Source organism: Leguminivora glycinivorella, chromosome 13 (genome assembly GCF_023078275.1).
Source record: "Leguminivora glycinivorella isolate SPB_JAAS2020 chromosome 13, LegGlyc_1.1, whole genome shotgun sequence".
Lineage (NCBI taxonomy): Eukaryota > Metazoa > Arthropoda > Insecta > Lepidoptera > Tortricidae > Leguminivora > Leguminivora glycinivorella.
In genome coordinates, this window is record NC_062983.1 from 22,598,012 (window position 1) to 22,614,816 (window position 16,805).

Genomic DNA, 16,805 nt, shown 5'->3' on the forward strand with positions numbered 1-16,805 from the left:
ATAGTCACGTGCAATAATATGTAACAGTTCGTAGGCCACAACCATAAGTGACTCGCTCTTATGACTCTGGTGATAAGACTGTGTCAGATTGTTTGCTGCCTTTCTTGTGTAACATGTACAGTCGGGTTCAGTTACCTGCACTTTTAGGCAGCGTTCTCACTTAAGCGTTGCGCGCCCCGAGACATGCGTCTTATGAGTGTGGATGGTCCCTTACAAAAACATGAATATTTGAAACATGACTTTATAGTATGAACATAAATGTGCAGATATTTTTGTTCGCTTTCAACTGTGTAAATAACTCAACGCCACTGTACATAATTGCAGGTGACTGGTATTTCAACGATGTAGTGTAAAACTGTCATCTGAGAAGTAATGGATATCTGGCGTTATTATTCTTATTTCAATAATTTCTGATATAGTTGTTAATATTAAACCATTAGCATAACTTATTATAGAACTTTTGTATGATCATTAAAAGTAGGTTATATAATTTTGTGAGCATATCAACGAACTCCGTTTCAACTGTTTTGATTCTCAATATTCTTGCAAGGGTTAATTATTCGACAGTAATACTTACCCTCAGTTAACCAGGCTACTGATTCTGCACCATGATTGATAGATGATACACGAGGGATAGTGTCGTTTTATAGGTTTAGGTACTTCCACAATATGTAAACACAAACACGGCGCAGGGTTTTGCCTGACCCTGACTCTAAATACCCAGTTTTCCTGCTGCCTTCAATATCTGCGGATTCCATAGGTCCAATATCGCCAATGTCTAATGTCAAAATATAAGTTATTTTTAAATGTAATCAAACAGGCAAAGACTACAAAACCTGCCAAAGACGCCAGCCGAAACGTTTTTGTAAGATTGCATGTTACCATGTGTATCCAAGACTAACAGTACCTATAAGTGTTATTAATAAAACGAGATAATGCCGAAATGGAGTATTTTATTCTTACCAAGCGTTCTTAACATAATACACTTATGAAGTATTCAGTCTTACATATCTATGTTGACAGAATTAGATTCCAAATCACATCGCATACACATATATTAATCAAATAATAACAAAAATAGTTTTTTTTATACAAACGATTGCAACATAACTTCGTCATAATCAGCAACTTTTCTGTAATCCCCAGGATTCCCAAAAAGGAAACAAAACAAAGAAAATATTTTAACAAATAGGTGCCTATTGAATAGAATAATTTAAAAAGGTACTGTTTAATAATAAAGACGGTATGTCGTATTTAAATTCAGACTTAAACCTCTATTAATTACCCTATGCTTAACTTCGTAAGGCCCAATGTACTCGTACAGTGTACATCGTTGTTGCAATCTAATTTGAATCTTCCATGAACGAAATAAAGAATTCAATTGTGCCATTGCTTTTTCTTGCAATTTACTTATTGGTGAGAAGGTTTAAATTCAAAATGCGAAAAGTAACTATGGTGGGCCTAAGGCCGTTTTCACGCAAACGCACGTAAGTGTGAAAACGGATTTAAGAAGTTAAGTTAATAATTAAAGATGTAAGGCCAATATGGATAAGCGTGCCATAAGGAGAAGTGTGTACCCTAGCGACGATCGTAACCATTCTACGTCGTTCCCAATGAGACGGTATGCACTATACACTGGTAGTTGTTTAATTGCCTTTGGCATAGGCCTCTCCTAAATTTCTCCATGTTTTTCTCTCCAATTAGAGAGGTTTGCTTGGTTACGGGCGCGGATAGGCCGGGCCGGTGGACGATGATGATTTTCCTGTATTCTTAAACTATGACGATCAAAAATTTCTCCCGAGCCCTTCAAATGCTTCTGCCAAAGCGGAAGTTCTTCCCTTAATATCTTTGGCTACCTACCCACCAACATACTTTAAATGGCAAAAAAAACGATTAATAATGATTGAGCTCAGACCTGGAGTGAAGTGTCTTAATACAAGGGTCTCAAACCCAAGGGGAATCTCAGACACTTGTGTGGAGACTAGTGGTAGGATACAATATTTTAGGTACACACATCGATTACATTGATTGTCTCAGTCGGCACAGTTACAGTTACTTGTTTCACAAGGGGGCAAGTTGTTGTTTAACCGCACGTGCCAATATTGATCCCAAATAAGCTAAAGATTCCAATGTGGAATCTTGAGCGTTGCGAGTACATATTACAAGTCACGCAGTAGGTTAAAGAATTTTGCCACCGAGTGAAACACATTATTAATATGTAATAGTAATAATGAGTCAACGAGCACACGTCTACTAAAAGCGATTCATGGTTCGGGAAAGTCAAATAAGTAAATAATATTCTTACACAGATTGACTGAGTCCCATTAAAATCAGCAATAACTTCGTACTATAACTAACTTTTAGTAGAAAGCCGACCCAAACGAACACTATGGAATCTAGTTCTAGTAGACGTATGGTGTAACGATAAACGATGGCTAAAGTTATGAAGCCGATACAAAATAATTATCTGTAGGTAAATTCTACCAGCCAGCTCAAGGTATCAAGTTAAAATCTGTATGAGATTACTTTGCACTCTTGTGGATAAAATGCAATTTTGCTATCCGTTTTTGAATAGCAAAATTTGATCTTGACCAGTTGGTGTGGTGAACACGAACTTTATCGGCTTGATAACTTTAGTGAATTAATAAGGGGGTAAGTTTAAACAATCAGTTTATGCAGACTTGCGTGGCGCTTGCGCTTTACCAGGCGCGTCGTCGCCGTGCTTGCGCGCCTCGTGCGCGCGCAGGTAGCGCGCCTGCGCGAACGTCAGGCCGCAGCCCGCCGCCGGGCACACGTGCGGCGCGCGCTGGTGCGTGCGCGCGTGGCGCAGCAGATCCGCGCGCACGGAGAACGCCCGGCCGCACGCCTCACAAGCGTGCGTGCGTTTCGCCTCATGTCTGGCCACGTGGCGTTTGAGCTCGGTGCGCCAGCGGAAAGCCCGGCCGCACTCGGCGCACGCGTATTTCTTCTCTTTGTCACCCTTGTGCGTCTGCGCGTGTATGTAGTGGCCCGCCTTGGTGCGGAAGCGCTTGCCGCACTGGTCGCACTGCAGGCCGGGCGCGGCCGCGGGCGCGGGCTCGTGCAGCGAGGCGTGCTGGCGCAGCGCGCCGCGCGTGCCGAAGCGGCGGCCGCACGTGCCGCACTCGTGCTCGCGGCTCTTGCCGTGCGTGTACTTGAGGTGGTAGAAGTAGCTCGAGGGCGCCTTGTACGTCTTGGGGCAGTGGGGGCACTGGCGGACGGCCGGCTTCTTCTCGGACTCGGGCTCGGTCGCTTCAACCTGCGCGTTCGATTCGGGCCGGATCACTTGAGCCGGCACAGGATTTTCAACAGGATCATCACTATCATCGGACACAGAGTCGGATTCGATAATTTCGACGGGATTAGGATTGGATTCAGCTACCGCTACAGGTTGAGCCTCCGCTTCGGGCTCCGGGGCGGCGCGGTGTCGGTGCCGCTCGGCGGCGGCGGGGGCGGGGGCGGGGGTGGCGACGGCGGGCGTGGTGGAGTCGGCGGGCGCGGTGGTGGTGTCGGGCCGCGAGGGCGCGGGCGCGGGCAGCGGGTACGGCGGCGCCGAGAACGGCTTCGGCACCGGGGGCCGCCCTATCGCGTCGTACTGGACAAACAGACTTTATTACTATTTTGTTATCTATCACACTAATACTGATTAATATAACTATTTCTAAGTATCGAACGACTTCCCTTTCGTAAAGAAAGTCTGCACGTAAGTAAACATTACCATTTTCACCACTCGGTTGGTAGTTCTCAACTGTACGTCTCTCGAGACGCTTCCTGCCTCGCACGGCTAAACTGCACAGTAAAATGGCGCCTCTTGTCGGACGACGATACCTACTTGTAAAATGAAACGGCGGTACCTGGTGCGCGTGGAAGGTCATGTGCGCGACGAACTGCCGGCGGGCCACGTACGAGTTGCACTCGTCGCAGTGGAACAGCAGGTCGGCGTGGCGGCCCACCAGGTGGCTGACGTACAGCGTGCTCAGCACCACGAGCGGGCAGAACTCGCAGCGCCGGTAGCTGCAAGAGAGGCCGAGTTGGTTGGGGCCGAATGGAAACTCATCCACCATATGAGTAAAGGCCCATTTAGACGGTACGAGAACTTGCATACGAGTTTCATTACATTGCGGTATTTGGTGGCTGTCCGAAATTGTATGTAACCTCAACAGCCCGCAATGTAACTAAAATCACACGCCGTCTAAATCAGGCATAAAAGAGTAATAAGGCCTGAGTGGACGCTCAGCGCGGTTCGACGACGCGTGCAGCGGGGCAGGTTGCCCCGCGTGCACCATATGCATCGTCGACTCATACCTACCACTTGTATGATAAGCTTCAATTCTGTCATATGATATGAGCGTGCACTAAGTCCTTCACTACGAATTACTTCATCACAGATGGGCTTTCACTCCTCGAGGTAGTTTGTGAAATTGCTTTTTTATTTATTTTACATACGGTTTTCCCTTGTTGTCGGCTCAGCGCATAACATTTAGCTGGCATGGCACTGTTGTTTCATATTAGGAGAAAATTGTACCGCGTTACCACGTGGCGTGTACTACGTTATCATTTATCAACCCCGAGGCTCATTCAGATAGACCTCGCATGCCAGTTTCGATCTAGATCGGTCAAAAAGAGAAATAAAAAAACAAAGTGTGATGTAAAGCTGCATTTTTGGTATATTATTTAGGGTCCTTGGAGGACTGTGAAACTATGTTTTGCAAGCAAAAAAAGGGTGTGCTTTTTTTTTAATTTGCAAAAAACTGCAAAAAAATCGGAATTTTTTTAGTTTTTGTAGTGTCATTTAAAAACTAGACATTTTAGGCAATAAGTTGCTTCGCAAAGGTTAAAGAACATTAAATTTGAAATCATTTGAGCCTACTCGCAATGCCGTATCTCAAACAGTTTTTGAGATATGACACTTCAAAAAAGGGTATTTTTCCCCCTCTTTATGAAAATTTTCGTTTTGCCAATATTTTGAGACAGATTTCAGCAAAACATATCACGGTATTATATATTTTGCGAAATAAAGTTGTAGAAAATTTAATTAGCTTTCATTTAAGACCAAAAGAGGGCCAGTTAGTCAAATAATCAAATTTATAACCTAAAAAAATAAGATTATAATAGCATAAATCTAGTATAACTAGATCAGAAATGAGTGGTGGAGGGTGATGGCCAAACGGGATAGTTTACGTGATATATATTTCAAGAGACGTAACAAAGAAGGCGTTATTATTATTTGGGGACTGTTCAAGTATTACGTAAGCACTATAACAATAATAGGCATTTAAGGCATTATACGTAAGCACTATAATTATAGGGGCCGAGGAGGTGATTGCTCTGCTTATAGGGTTTTGGTGATGATTTAGAGCTTTCATTACTTTTTTGCTGACAAGGGAAATGGGGGGAGGGTATATATTTGTAATAAATTAGCATAAGTAACTCTTGAATGGCCCCTTGTCCTTGACGTAGTCCCATTTTTTACTTCCTTCTATACTATGAGAAATACTACTATGTATTCTACGTCAGACTTATATTGACTGGGATATAGACCGTGATTAACTTTTTTATTTTTGTCGTGCTCCCGATATTTCTAAAAATGAAGAAGGCGGGTGCAGGTATAAATCCGGTCGCATTCACACACGATGGTCTGTCCAAACACACTACACTTACAATGTCACTACGTTTGTTCAATTCTGACTTCACTTACTCAAACAAATCACTGGATTCCATACATTTGATAGTTTGAAGTCATCAAGTATGTTGTGGCGCGTTCCGTCGACATTACCATAGGACTAAGCAACTTGACCGTCGCAATCCTAAGCCATGAGGAACAGAGGAAGAAGAAAAGTGTCATTATTTTTGACTGCAGCAATGTGTTCTTTAATTCTGCAGGCAGTGCGCTTGGTCGGCCGTATCATAACTCTTAATGTATTCAACATGTTTGACGTACATGTTGTCTGGACAGTCAGTGGCCTTTTTCACCGCAGTGATATTGACACCTTGACACGCCCAAATCTGTACTAATTTCTAGTGTTGATTTTTAGATGAATAGTGTTTGAGTGCTATTAAAAAATGACCATTTCAAACACAAATTCTAGTGTTGCAAAATATCACAAGTACTCGGCCACTGCAATAGTCGAGCCACATTGGTGTTGGTGTTCACCACTTCACACCAATGAAGGTTTTCTGAATCGTTTTTTCGTCAGGCGGCGATACTGATGTGCCAGGTCTTTCTCACATCAAAATTCAGAATCCAGCAATAATAGTAAATCGCCACTCATTTTATTTAGTTCCACTGTTTCAGTGGCCGAGTATGACTGATATTTTGTGACGCTTGTGTTTGTGGTAATTTTTAAGAGCACTCACACACTATACAATCCATCCATCCAGCCATCTAAAATTTAATACCATAGGCAATACACAGATATTAAAAAAAACACACACACTTTAAGATACCTGACTGTCTAGACAACATACGAAACATAATATTAAATACATTGTTCTACACACCTTGCCCCATACAAAATGTATAGAGGGAAGTAACAAGTGGAAGTATGTCAAAGACAAGGGGCCGTTCAACTATTAAGTAAGAAACTGTACAGTAAAATAGATAAAAGACAAAATTTATAACAAGTGTTAGCCCTCCCCCATTCTTATCTTTATCCATCTTTTGGCATGATGTTTGGCCATCACCCTCCGCCACTCACTTCTGATCCAGTTATACTAGATTTATGCTATAATCTTATTTTCTTAGGTTTCTAATCTAATTTATTAAAAATATATACCATCCCCCCATTCCCCTTGTCAGCAAGAAAGTAAGGAAAGCTCTAAATCATCACCAAAACCCTATAAGCAGAGCAATCACCTCCTCGGTCCCTATAATTATAGTGCTTACGTATAATGCCTATTATTGTTATAGTGCTTACGTAATACTTGAACAGTCCCCAAATAATAATAACGCCTTCTTTGTTACGTCTCTTGAAATATATATCACGTAAACTATCCCGTTTGGCCATCACCCTCCACCACTCATTTCTGATCTAGTTATACTAGATTTATGCTATTATAATCTTATTTTTTTAGGTTATAAATTTGATTATTTGACTAACTGGCCCTCTTTTGGTCTTAAATGAAAGCTAATTAAATTTTCTACAACTTTATTTCGCAAAATATATAATACCGTGATATGTTTTGCTGAAATCTGTCTCAAAATATTGGCAAAACGAAAATTTTCATAAAGAGGGGGAAAAATACCCTTTTTTGAAGTGTCATATCTCAAAAACTGTTTGAGATACGGCATTGCGAGTAGGCTCAAATGATTTCAAATTTAATGTTCTTTAACCTTTGCGAAGCAACTTATTGCCTAAAATGTCTAGTTTTTAAATGACACTACAAAAACTAAAAAAAGTCCGATTTTTTTGCAGTTTTTTGCAAATTAAAAAAAAAGCACACACTTTTTTTTTTGCTTGCAAAACATAGTTTCACATTCCTTCAAGGACCCTAAATAATATACCAAAAATGCAGCTTTACATCACACTTTGTTTTTTTAGCAGATTTTCGTGTAAGATTTGACCGGTCTAGTGGAATATATCGTCAGGTGACAATCAAAACTTACTAATGACTTAAAAACAACTTTTCTTGTGCTGCATCTGGCTCAGTGTGGCTATTAACTTGAGATAGTACCGAGTTTTGGTTGTCATCCGACGATATGTAAGTAAACATTTTATTATGATCTGACTACGACCTAAGACACTTAATATATCTAAAGGACATGGATAGACGAAATTAAAACGACTAAGGCAAAGGCAATGATGTGTAATCACTAATCAGTCTTTTGATACAATAACAGAAACTTAAAGTGAGAACATAGGTATCGACCGGATCTGTCTGTGTCAGGTTAGCAGGTCTCGGATGAGGGCGGGCTGCGCGCGCGTCACCGCGGCGGGTCCAGGTGCGTGCGCTCGTGGCGCGTGAGCTGCGCGCGCAGCCGGAAGCTCTTGCCGCAGCGGCACGCGTGCGCGCGCTCGCCCGTGTGCACAGACAAGTGCGCGGTCAACTCCGCCCTGCGCCGGAAGCGGCCGTCGCAGTGCAAGCACGCGTGGACCCGACGCCCGTGGCTCTGTTTGTGCATGCGCAAGGCCGCCGCCGAGCGCGACGCCGCCCCGCAAGTGTCGCAGACGTACTGGCGGGCGTCCGCGTGCGTGCGCTCGTGCTCCTTCAGGTGGTCGCGCCTGGAGAAGGCGGCCGGGCAGCGCGCGCAGGCGTGCGGCCGGCTCTGCGCGTGCGCGGCGCGCACGTGGCGGGCGAGGTTGCCGGCCGCCACGCCGAGCCCGCACGCGGCGCAGTGCCGCCGCCGCCGAGCGGTCACCGCGGTCTCGATCTGATCGTTTTCAGTTTTATGCGGCGTCTCCCTGGAATCGGGAGGTGCGAAGTTTAAGCTACGTGTGCCAATAATCGTTATATCAGAATTTCGTATGCAAATATTTAGTCATCTCTATTTCGCATCGGCAAATGGACTATCGAGTTGTCGTTTTTAAAATATAACAGCTAAGGCATCAATTCACTCTCTCCTTCTAAATAATTAGCACAGTTTGCACTTTGACACATAGGCTACAACGGCGCTAAAACAAAGTAAGAGCGATTTCCCATATCGTCCTGCATTAGCGTCGGCGGTTGTGTTGGCGGCGGGGGTGGAGGGGGCGGGTGCAGACGGCGCGCGTGGTGTCGCAGCGCGCGGCGCGAGCGGAAGGCGGCGCGGCAGAGCGCGCAGGCGAGCGCGCGCGCGGGCTCGTGCGCCGCGCGGTGCGCCGCGAGGTCGGCGCGCGTGCGGAAGGCGCGAGCGCACACGACGCAGGCGTGCGGGCGCTCGCCGGAGTGGCGCAGGCGATGGCGCGCGAGCCCGGCGCGCAGCCGGAACGCGGCCGGGCAGTGCGCGCAGCGGAACGGCAGCAGCGCCACGTGCGTCTTCCGGTGCGCGTGCAGCGACCCCGACTGCCGGAACCGCTTCCCGCAGAGCGGGCACGAGTACGGCCTCTCGCCCGTGTGCGTCCTGATGTGCTGCTTCAGGTTCTGCGAGTTGGCGAACGTCCGCTCGCAGTGCCGACACGCGTGCCGGCGGCGTCGCTCGTGGGTCTCCGCCAGGTGCCGCTGCAGGCCGTTCGGCGCTCGGAACTGCTTCCCGCATATGTGGCACACGCACGGCCGCTCGCCCGTGTGTATCCGCGTGTGAAACACGTAGGTGTGCGGCGAGCTGAGGTGTTTCCCGCACACGCGACACGTGTAGTAGGTCTTGCCGTCTATGCGGGTCTGCACGCTCGCCAGTTCGAGTCTGGTCGCTTCGTCGGAGCGGTCCCGTCGCATATTATTCTTAGACAGGTCGTCGAAGTCGTCCGATCCGTTCGCCTCCGCTTCGCTCTCGCTCGACTCTGTGAATTCTGGATATCGGGCGTCGTGTGCGTTCAGGAAATGATTTCGAAAGTTTAGCAAGGCGTTGTAGAAGTTTGTATATGCGTCAGTTTTCTGGGAAGCGATGGCGGCGAGCGGGCGGTCATCGTCGCTGGAGGCTCGGTCGTCACACTCGGCCCCGCCATTGATTTCGGCATCGTGACTGCCGTCAGTAATTTCCATCCAAAATCTGTAACAAACGCTCTAGTTATTGGAGTGAGTTCTCGCCTCGACTGTCAAACTTCGCAAGCCAGCACACATGCAGAGGTGTCTGAATGGGGCACATTGGGCATAATCTACTTTGGCGGTTCCATTATCTGAGAAGAGCGGTCCCGGTCACACGGATATTTCCCGCATAATAAATACTTTCATGTAATAACAAGTTACGCCTTTTTTGCCGATTTTGTTCCTTGAGTTCTAAGTCGGTTCTGCCTTTGTCTCAGACCAATTCAAGTCGCGTCATTGTTAGGATCCGAATCCTTCTTCAATGGACCATTCTCTTGATGTGTTTTCATATGTCTTTTCAAATGCCATCTCCTATTGAAAGCCTTGCCGCAATGGCAGGCGTAGGTCCGCTCATTTCTATGCGCCGCCAAATGTTTGAGCAAGGAGTCTCGGCTCCGGAAGGCACCGGAGCAGCCCGGGAGCGCGCAGGCGTGCGGGCGGCGGCCGGAGTGGCGCGCGGCGTGCGCGGCGCGCGCGGCGCGCGAGGGGAAGCGCTCGCCGCACGCGCCGCACGCGAAGCGCAGCAGCCCGCCGTGCGACAACTTCACGTGGCTAACCAACGCGCCGCGACTGCCGTACCATTTCCTGCACAGCTCGCATTGGATTTTTTCTGCCGTTCCTTTATGCGATCGCAAATGTACAGCCATATTGTATTTGTTAGAGTACGTTTTCCCACATTCCGGGCAGGGAATCGGAATGTATTTCTGGTCTTTGCTTTTAGGGTTGCGACTTGTTCTTTTTCGAGTGATCGCGTCGTCGGCGTGTGCGTTTTTGATATGTTCCGCGAGAGTGTCGTGAGAGTCAGCTGTTTGGCCGCAAGCGCGGCAAACGATGCCAGGGAGCGGGGCCCGGCCGTGCTTGTCTAGAGCGTGCTGGAGGAACAGAGACCGGTCGCTGTAGAGCGCGCCGCAGCACTCCACGGCGCTGTCCTCGCTGATCTCGACGTGCTCGGCGATGTGCAGTCCTAGACGCGCCGTGGACGAGAACACGCAGTCGCAGAACGGACAGCAATGCGCCGCTAGAGGCTCCGGAGGTTTAAATTTGACCGTTGGTGGTTCTGTTGTGTCCTCGTCTGATTCAAGTGGTTCCTCAAAAGTTATACACTGTCGAATGAAGCTGTCGACATCATCGGACTTAATTCGATGCGCGAGTAAATGTCCTACGAGTAGTTCTGTGGAGTTCCCTCTCCACGAGCATTGCTGGCAGGCGAACTGGCATTCGTCGCCTTCGTCCATGTTCAAAGTGTGGAAATAGTTGACGAGCACGTCCTTAACTACCGCTTTAAATTTTACGTTCCTGGAACCAGAGAGACGTAAATTAATAGAGTTTTAAGCGTCATACAACCGCGAGCCTCATTGTTTTAGTTTTTTGCATATTAAAAACGATATATTTATTGATTGATTAATATGTGCATTTAACTAAAATAATAATAACATTATAGACTTTTTTTTTATGATCTCAGAAACATCCCTAGTCTTAGATTTGAAATAGGTAGATCAATAAGTTTTCATAGCATAAAATAATGTAAAATATAAATAGGACCAACTCAAACAATGATGACTATGAGGCACTGCGTTGTATGAAGGTTAAAACTCTGTATTATTTTACTTCTCCCTGCTAGAACTACTTTTGAGTACTACACACAAATACCAAATAACTCAATTGTAAATCATAAATAAAACGAGGTATGAATCATTTTATTCATGTTTTAGGCGTATGTATGCTTGGCAACTTTTGGAGCCAGTACAGGAGGTCTGGATCGTAGACAACTGTAACCGCAAAGTCGGCGGCAATCTAGCTTTATCCACCCTTAGGATTTCTAGCTGTGGCTAAGTACATAATATTTATATGGCTTTTCAATGCAAAAAGGTCCTTTTTTATATGAAATTGTAACATAAATTCCGTTAAAATCATTCCTGTTGCACATGAATAATAGGGACCCTTTAATGTTAGAATGCCGCAAAAAAGAATGTCAAGTGAATAAATGTGTGTGGTAGGGGACGGGTATACCGGTATATGTTGACCTGTGTATCTTACACGGTCCTAATATTTGTAGTGGCGAACTGTAGACAGGCAATTTAGTTTTACTCACTTGTCGGGACGGTCCTCGACAATGCCCTCGGTGTCCAGCTCCGGCTCCACGGGCGGCGGCGGCGGCGGCGGGGGCTGCGCCCGCCGCTCGCGCTTCACACGCTGCACACACCAAACACAATGCTTTAAGACGCTACAGGAGCGAAAATGCTAAAATGGAAAGGAGCCCTTTCAATTTTGGAATTTTTGTTAAATACCTATACTAGTGTTATTAACCAGATTTATCAAAAAAAAAATTTCCATTCAGAACAACTCAGTTAAAAGATATTGCGAAAAAATCTTTAAAATCGAGGTTCCACTCTCGACTGTTTCCTCCTTCAAAGCTTAATCAATCGTAACGTAATTTGAGAATCTGAATAACACAATGAAATAATGTGTGTCGGACCATTTAGTTTTTTTGGCTAATTGTTACCAATTTTGAATAGCACACTTTTTTTGCACCATAACCACTAAGGCCATTTTTGGAAATTTTTGGTGGGCTCTAGCGTCTATAAAAATAAGGATATCAAAAAAATCTAAATGGTCCAACACAGAAAAAAATGATTAATCTGTGTTGAAAAAATCATTACTCTATCTTCAAAAACCAGGGAGGAAATAGTCGAGAGTGTTTGTATGAAGAATTGACCCCTCCTGTATTGTCTTAATATGATATTACGATACAAGTGTGGAAAAGAGTGTTGATTGATAAATTAAAACACGCCCAAAGGGATTGTTGTAAATTAACATGAACTGCAAATCACCTACATATTTGCTATATATTGTATCTGCCAGTGAGAGCTTAGAAAACCCACAAATAAGGATACTTGAGAAACATGTTTTAAGCCTCTATGTAAAAAAAAATATCATCAGCTATATTGTACTCTATATTGTAATCACAAATCACAGGCTTAAAACTATATTTGGCAATTTTAGAGCCCACCAAAATCAAACCTCACTCCACATAGACTAACAAGGAGTCGCCATAGATGAACACGGTTTGGACAAAGATGATGATAAAAGTAAACCAGTTTAGACAGTATCCAAGCATATGTGTTTCAAGTGTGGTGAGTACCTGAGCGTGCACAGTGCGCAGCGCCGCGTCGGCCTGCAGGCTGCACGCCACCAGCTCGTGCGTGGCCAGCAGGGTGCTGGAGCATTGGAAGCACACCACCAGCGGCAACACATCATTCTCTGTTACCTATACAACAAGTATTGGCAATATTGCATCTTATCAACACCAATATCAAATTTAAGGTAAGCTAAGGTAAGCTAGTCTTGTCAGAGGTGATGCAAAGTCAAATTGAACATTGCAATGCAGAGCTGAATGAAGATGGAAGACCCACAACAGACTAAAGAAATAATAATAATATTATTGCACACTACAGAAGAAACAAAAACATAATTCAGAACAGATACAATGTGGCAAACCCACAAATTACCAATGTCTTGTTGTAGTCCTAAGGCACCCCAGAGGTGCAAAGGGCCTTCACAAGCTCGCGCCACGCCTTTCTATCTTCAGCGACCCTCGTGGCCTCGCATGTCTTAGTTTATATTAACAATATTACGGTCTCTAAAATGTAGATGAAGAGTGCCCACAGTTGTAACCATAGCTGGGCATTAACTCGTTAATCCGTTAATTAACGAAGTTAACATTTCGATTAACGGATTAACTTTTAAGTTAACTTTAAAAAATGTTAACGGATTCGTTAACTTCCGTTAAATTTCATAGAGTCCGTTAATCGTTAATCCAGCACCCCAAGCGGCTCGCTGCGCCGCGAAAACCACGTTCTTACTGCTACTGTAAAAGCCCGTAGTACGGCAAAACCTAGGTTTTATCGGTAAAAGCAGATCCGTCGGTTATAAACAGTCTAAAGACCAATTGGCGACTTTGGATCACTTATTCGAGATCTTCTTAATCTTATTAGGCGTGCGAGATCGATCACTAACCTGGGAATAGAGTGCAATCATCAGGCATGACAGACAAATCGCGCAACCGACGCATCGGGTTAGAGTCCGGCGCGGGCCTTAGATTACTCTACCAAGTTATCGTGGCCCACAGCATCGAGTTGACATCTCAAATCTCAATCTGAAGAACCGTAATCATTACATTTCGGTTTTTTACCGATTGGCGTCACAGGTTTTAATGGTTTTTGGTGGATACTTAGTAAATAGAAATACATAATACCTACAGTGGAATCCTATTTTTATGACGTGTTAACGGATTATCGATTAACTTTAACTTCCGTTAAATCTACCAAAATGTATCGCTTTAACGATTAACGAAGTTAACTTTTTAAGTAACGGATTAACGATTATCGAAGTTAACTATTTGATTAACGGTGCCCAGCTATGGTTGTAACATCCCTCAGTAATGATACAACAAAGAAGAAAACTTAAAGACTGTTTAGTGTTAGTAAAACTAAAATTGTAATAAAATAAGGTGCACAGTACCTTTATAGGCAGATGTCTCTTTATTTTATCAGCAAGATTGTTGCGTAGGCCTTCTTCACCGTAGATGGGGATCACCAGCTCTGTGACCGTCGCACACACACGGCATACCTTGGAGAAGTCTGACACATCTGTAATAAATGTTACAATATATGTAGGTATGTATATATATCAAGCCAACATAAACATAAATGTGTATTAATTGAAGAGTAGTGTCTAAAGTTTGAAGTGCCTTGAAAGTGAAATACAAATTAAAAGCTGCTATCACCGTAAAGATTGAAATAGAAGCTAAAAACGGCTAGTTATATGGTGGGTACGCGATGTTTTGAAACTAAATAGGTAGGTACTTAATTAAATTTATACTGATGTCTGGTTATGATAGAAGTGCCTCAATATACGGATATAGGGACTATGGAATATCGCCAAATAGTAAGCACTATAATTATAATGAATAAGGACCACTTACTCTCAAGATTGGTTGTGTTGATTGTCGGCGCTCCATTACCGGGCCTCGTCGACCTCATCATTTCTGCTCCGTGAGGCAGGTTCCTCGCGGAGTCAGGAAGAAATATCTGTTCAGTCCCGGTACTCATTTCTTTTTACGTCATTTGAGGCCAATTTACTAAGCTAAGAACTATTTTATTCTATTTTTTTTACTTTACAGCCAAAAGCTTCGCAGAGCCTGCGCGTAATCGTAGTTCCTAGTAGTTCGTTTCGTTTGACAACTAATGACGCGTTTTGATACGCCTTTATTATTCTTTATTTACATTTTTAAACTTATCTCTAAATTCTTTACATAATTATTTTAAACGTTTATAATTATATTAAATAATTATTTGTTTTCTTTTTACAAAAATATACAAAATGAACAATAAAAATATTTTCAAATTTAGTTTAAATGGGACTCAAACGCATGCAATAACTATACGCCATTTTTGGCGGCAAAATTAAAAGAATCTATACAATGTAAGTGTAAAAGTACCTATGCATAAGTTTAAATAAATAAGGTAGGCTTCTATCCATGGGAATCTTTTTAATTGCTCCTTGCAGAACGCCCAACGGCCGCAAATACAGCCGGAGTCACCATCATCGTTTTGTTTTTATACGTTTGGATAACTTGCTGCAAAAAGTAAGTGTCATTAAACTTTGTTTAGCAGTAAATTAATAATTAAAACCAGTACTTCCAAGTAGTTTCACTTATAATATAATTACCAGTACGAGTTTGATGAGATAGACGGCGAAGGTGAGAAAGGATATGGTCATGAGGGCGCTCTCGGAAGACGGAAACTCGACGTGGTGGCCGCGAGCGTCGGCGGACCGCGACCAGCGGCGCCGGCGCGCTGCGCTGCCCCCCGTGTCGTCCGGCCACAGGGACTCGATGCGATCCTCTAGTAGATGAGATATAGCGTTTGGGGTCATAATAATTACCTACCACAGAACCGAAGTTTGGTTTTTATAGTTCTTTGTGTGTGTCTTTTTGACATATTAAAAATATAGTATAATATATGTGTGCAAAATGCGTTTTTTCGACCGCCAAAAGTTGTATGAAATAGTACTATGAAAAAAAAAAATTCTCCCGCGGACGCTCCTTATCCTGCGAGCTAGCTGAGGACTGTTAAGAGGGCCTTTCCACCAGAGTTGTGTTATGGATGCGTCTGATATCCACAATCAGCTTAGTCGAACCCGTTCCCACTAGAGCTATGCTTTGTGGAACAATGAACATGATTGGCGGATATTAAACACATCCACGTAGCGCATTTCTGGTGGAAAGGTACCCTAACTAAATAACTAAATAACTAAATAACTAAATATTATAGGACATTCTTACACAGATTGACTGAACTCCACGGTAAGCTCAAGAAGGCTTGTGTTGTGGGTACTCAGACAACGATATATATAATATATATAAATACTTATATACATAGAAAACATCCATGACTCAGGAACAAATATCTGTGCTCATCACACAAATAAATGCCCTTACCGGGATTCGAACCCGGAACCCTAAAGGGCCAGCAACGCGCATGTGGAGGCTCTAGAGTGGCAGGCGTCATAGGCTACCGTGACTGCTTATCACCAGGCGGATCGTAACCGTATTTACCATGGTGGTAAAACCCCCGACCGCGACCTTGTGGACCGATTTTCATGAAACATGGCTAAGAACACTCCCGACTAATACAGCTTTCAAATAAAAAAAACTAAATCGAAATCGGTTCATCCATTCAGGAGCTACGATGCCACAGACAGACACACACACAGACAGACAAACAGACAGACAGACAGACAGACAGACAGACAGACAGACAGACGGACAGACAGACAGACAGACAGACACGTCAAACTTATAACACCCCGTCGTTTTTTCGTCGGGGGTTAAAAAATTACATTGCTGAAATTTATGTTTCAATCACTTCCCTTTCCCTTCATCAAATTTATTGTGGTAACAATAAATACTCCATGTTATTATGATATTCATGTATTTATGAAAATAGTTTATGGTGTTGTGACATACTGTCAATGTGTCAGTTTTATGTTTTAGCTTGCGAAATAAAGCGTTTGTGTTTTTCGGTCTGAGATGGCGTATTAATTAATTACTCATCGAATACAAC

General features: G+C 44.0%; 1 protein-coding gene across 3 annotated transcripts; it reads right to left on the reverse strand.

The window, feature by feature from the left end:
- Positions 1–936: 936 nt before the first annotated feature.
- Positions 937–14,890, reverse strand: LOC125232406 (zinc finger protein 628-like). 3 transcript variants are annotated; one of them, XM_048138054.1, is made up of 6 exons: positions 14,663–14,890; positions 14,200–14,327; positions 12,821–12,946; positions 11,771–11,871; positions 3,873–4,032; positions 937–3,613 (listed from the first exon to the last, which is right to left on the reverse strand). In XM_048138054.1, the coding sequence occupies exons 1-6, from the start codon at positions 14,787–14,789 to the stop codon at positions 2,672–2,674; spliced, it is 1,584 nt and encodes a 527-aa protein (XP_047994011.1). In that variant the 5' UTR covers positions 14,790–14,890; the 3' UTR covers positions 937–2,671. The 3 variants fall into 3 exon arrangements, with proteins under 3 accessions (XP_047994011.1, XP_047994013.1, XP_047994012.1); XM_048138056.1 differs by lacking the exons at positions 937–3,613; positions 3,873–4,032 and adding an exon at positions 8,279–9,643; XM_048138055.1 differs by lacking the exons at positions 937–3,613; positions 3,873–4,032 and adding an exon at positions 9,645–10,974.
- Between the last annotated feature and the right edge of the window lie 1,915 nt (positions 14,891–16,805).

Excerpts from the sequence above, each read along its gene's own strand:
- LOC125232406 (XM_048138054.1), bottom strand. The coding sequence starts at position 14,789 with ATGAGTACCGGGACTGAACAGATATTTCTTCCTGACTCCGCGAGGAAC. Across the intron at positions 12,947-14,199 it reads AGAGACATCTGCCTATAAAG|GTAACAGAGAATGATGTGTT; the intron begins GTACTGTGCACC and ends CTTGTTGTATAG. Across the intron at positions 4,033-11,770 it reads GTCGAGGACCGTCCCGACAA|CTACCGGCGCTGCGAGTTCT; the intron begins GTGAGTAAAACT and ends CCTCTCTTGCAG.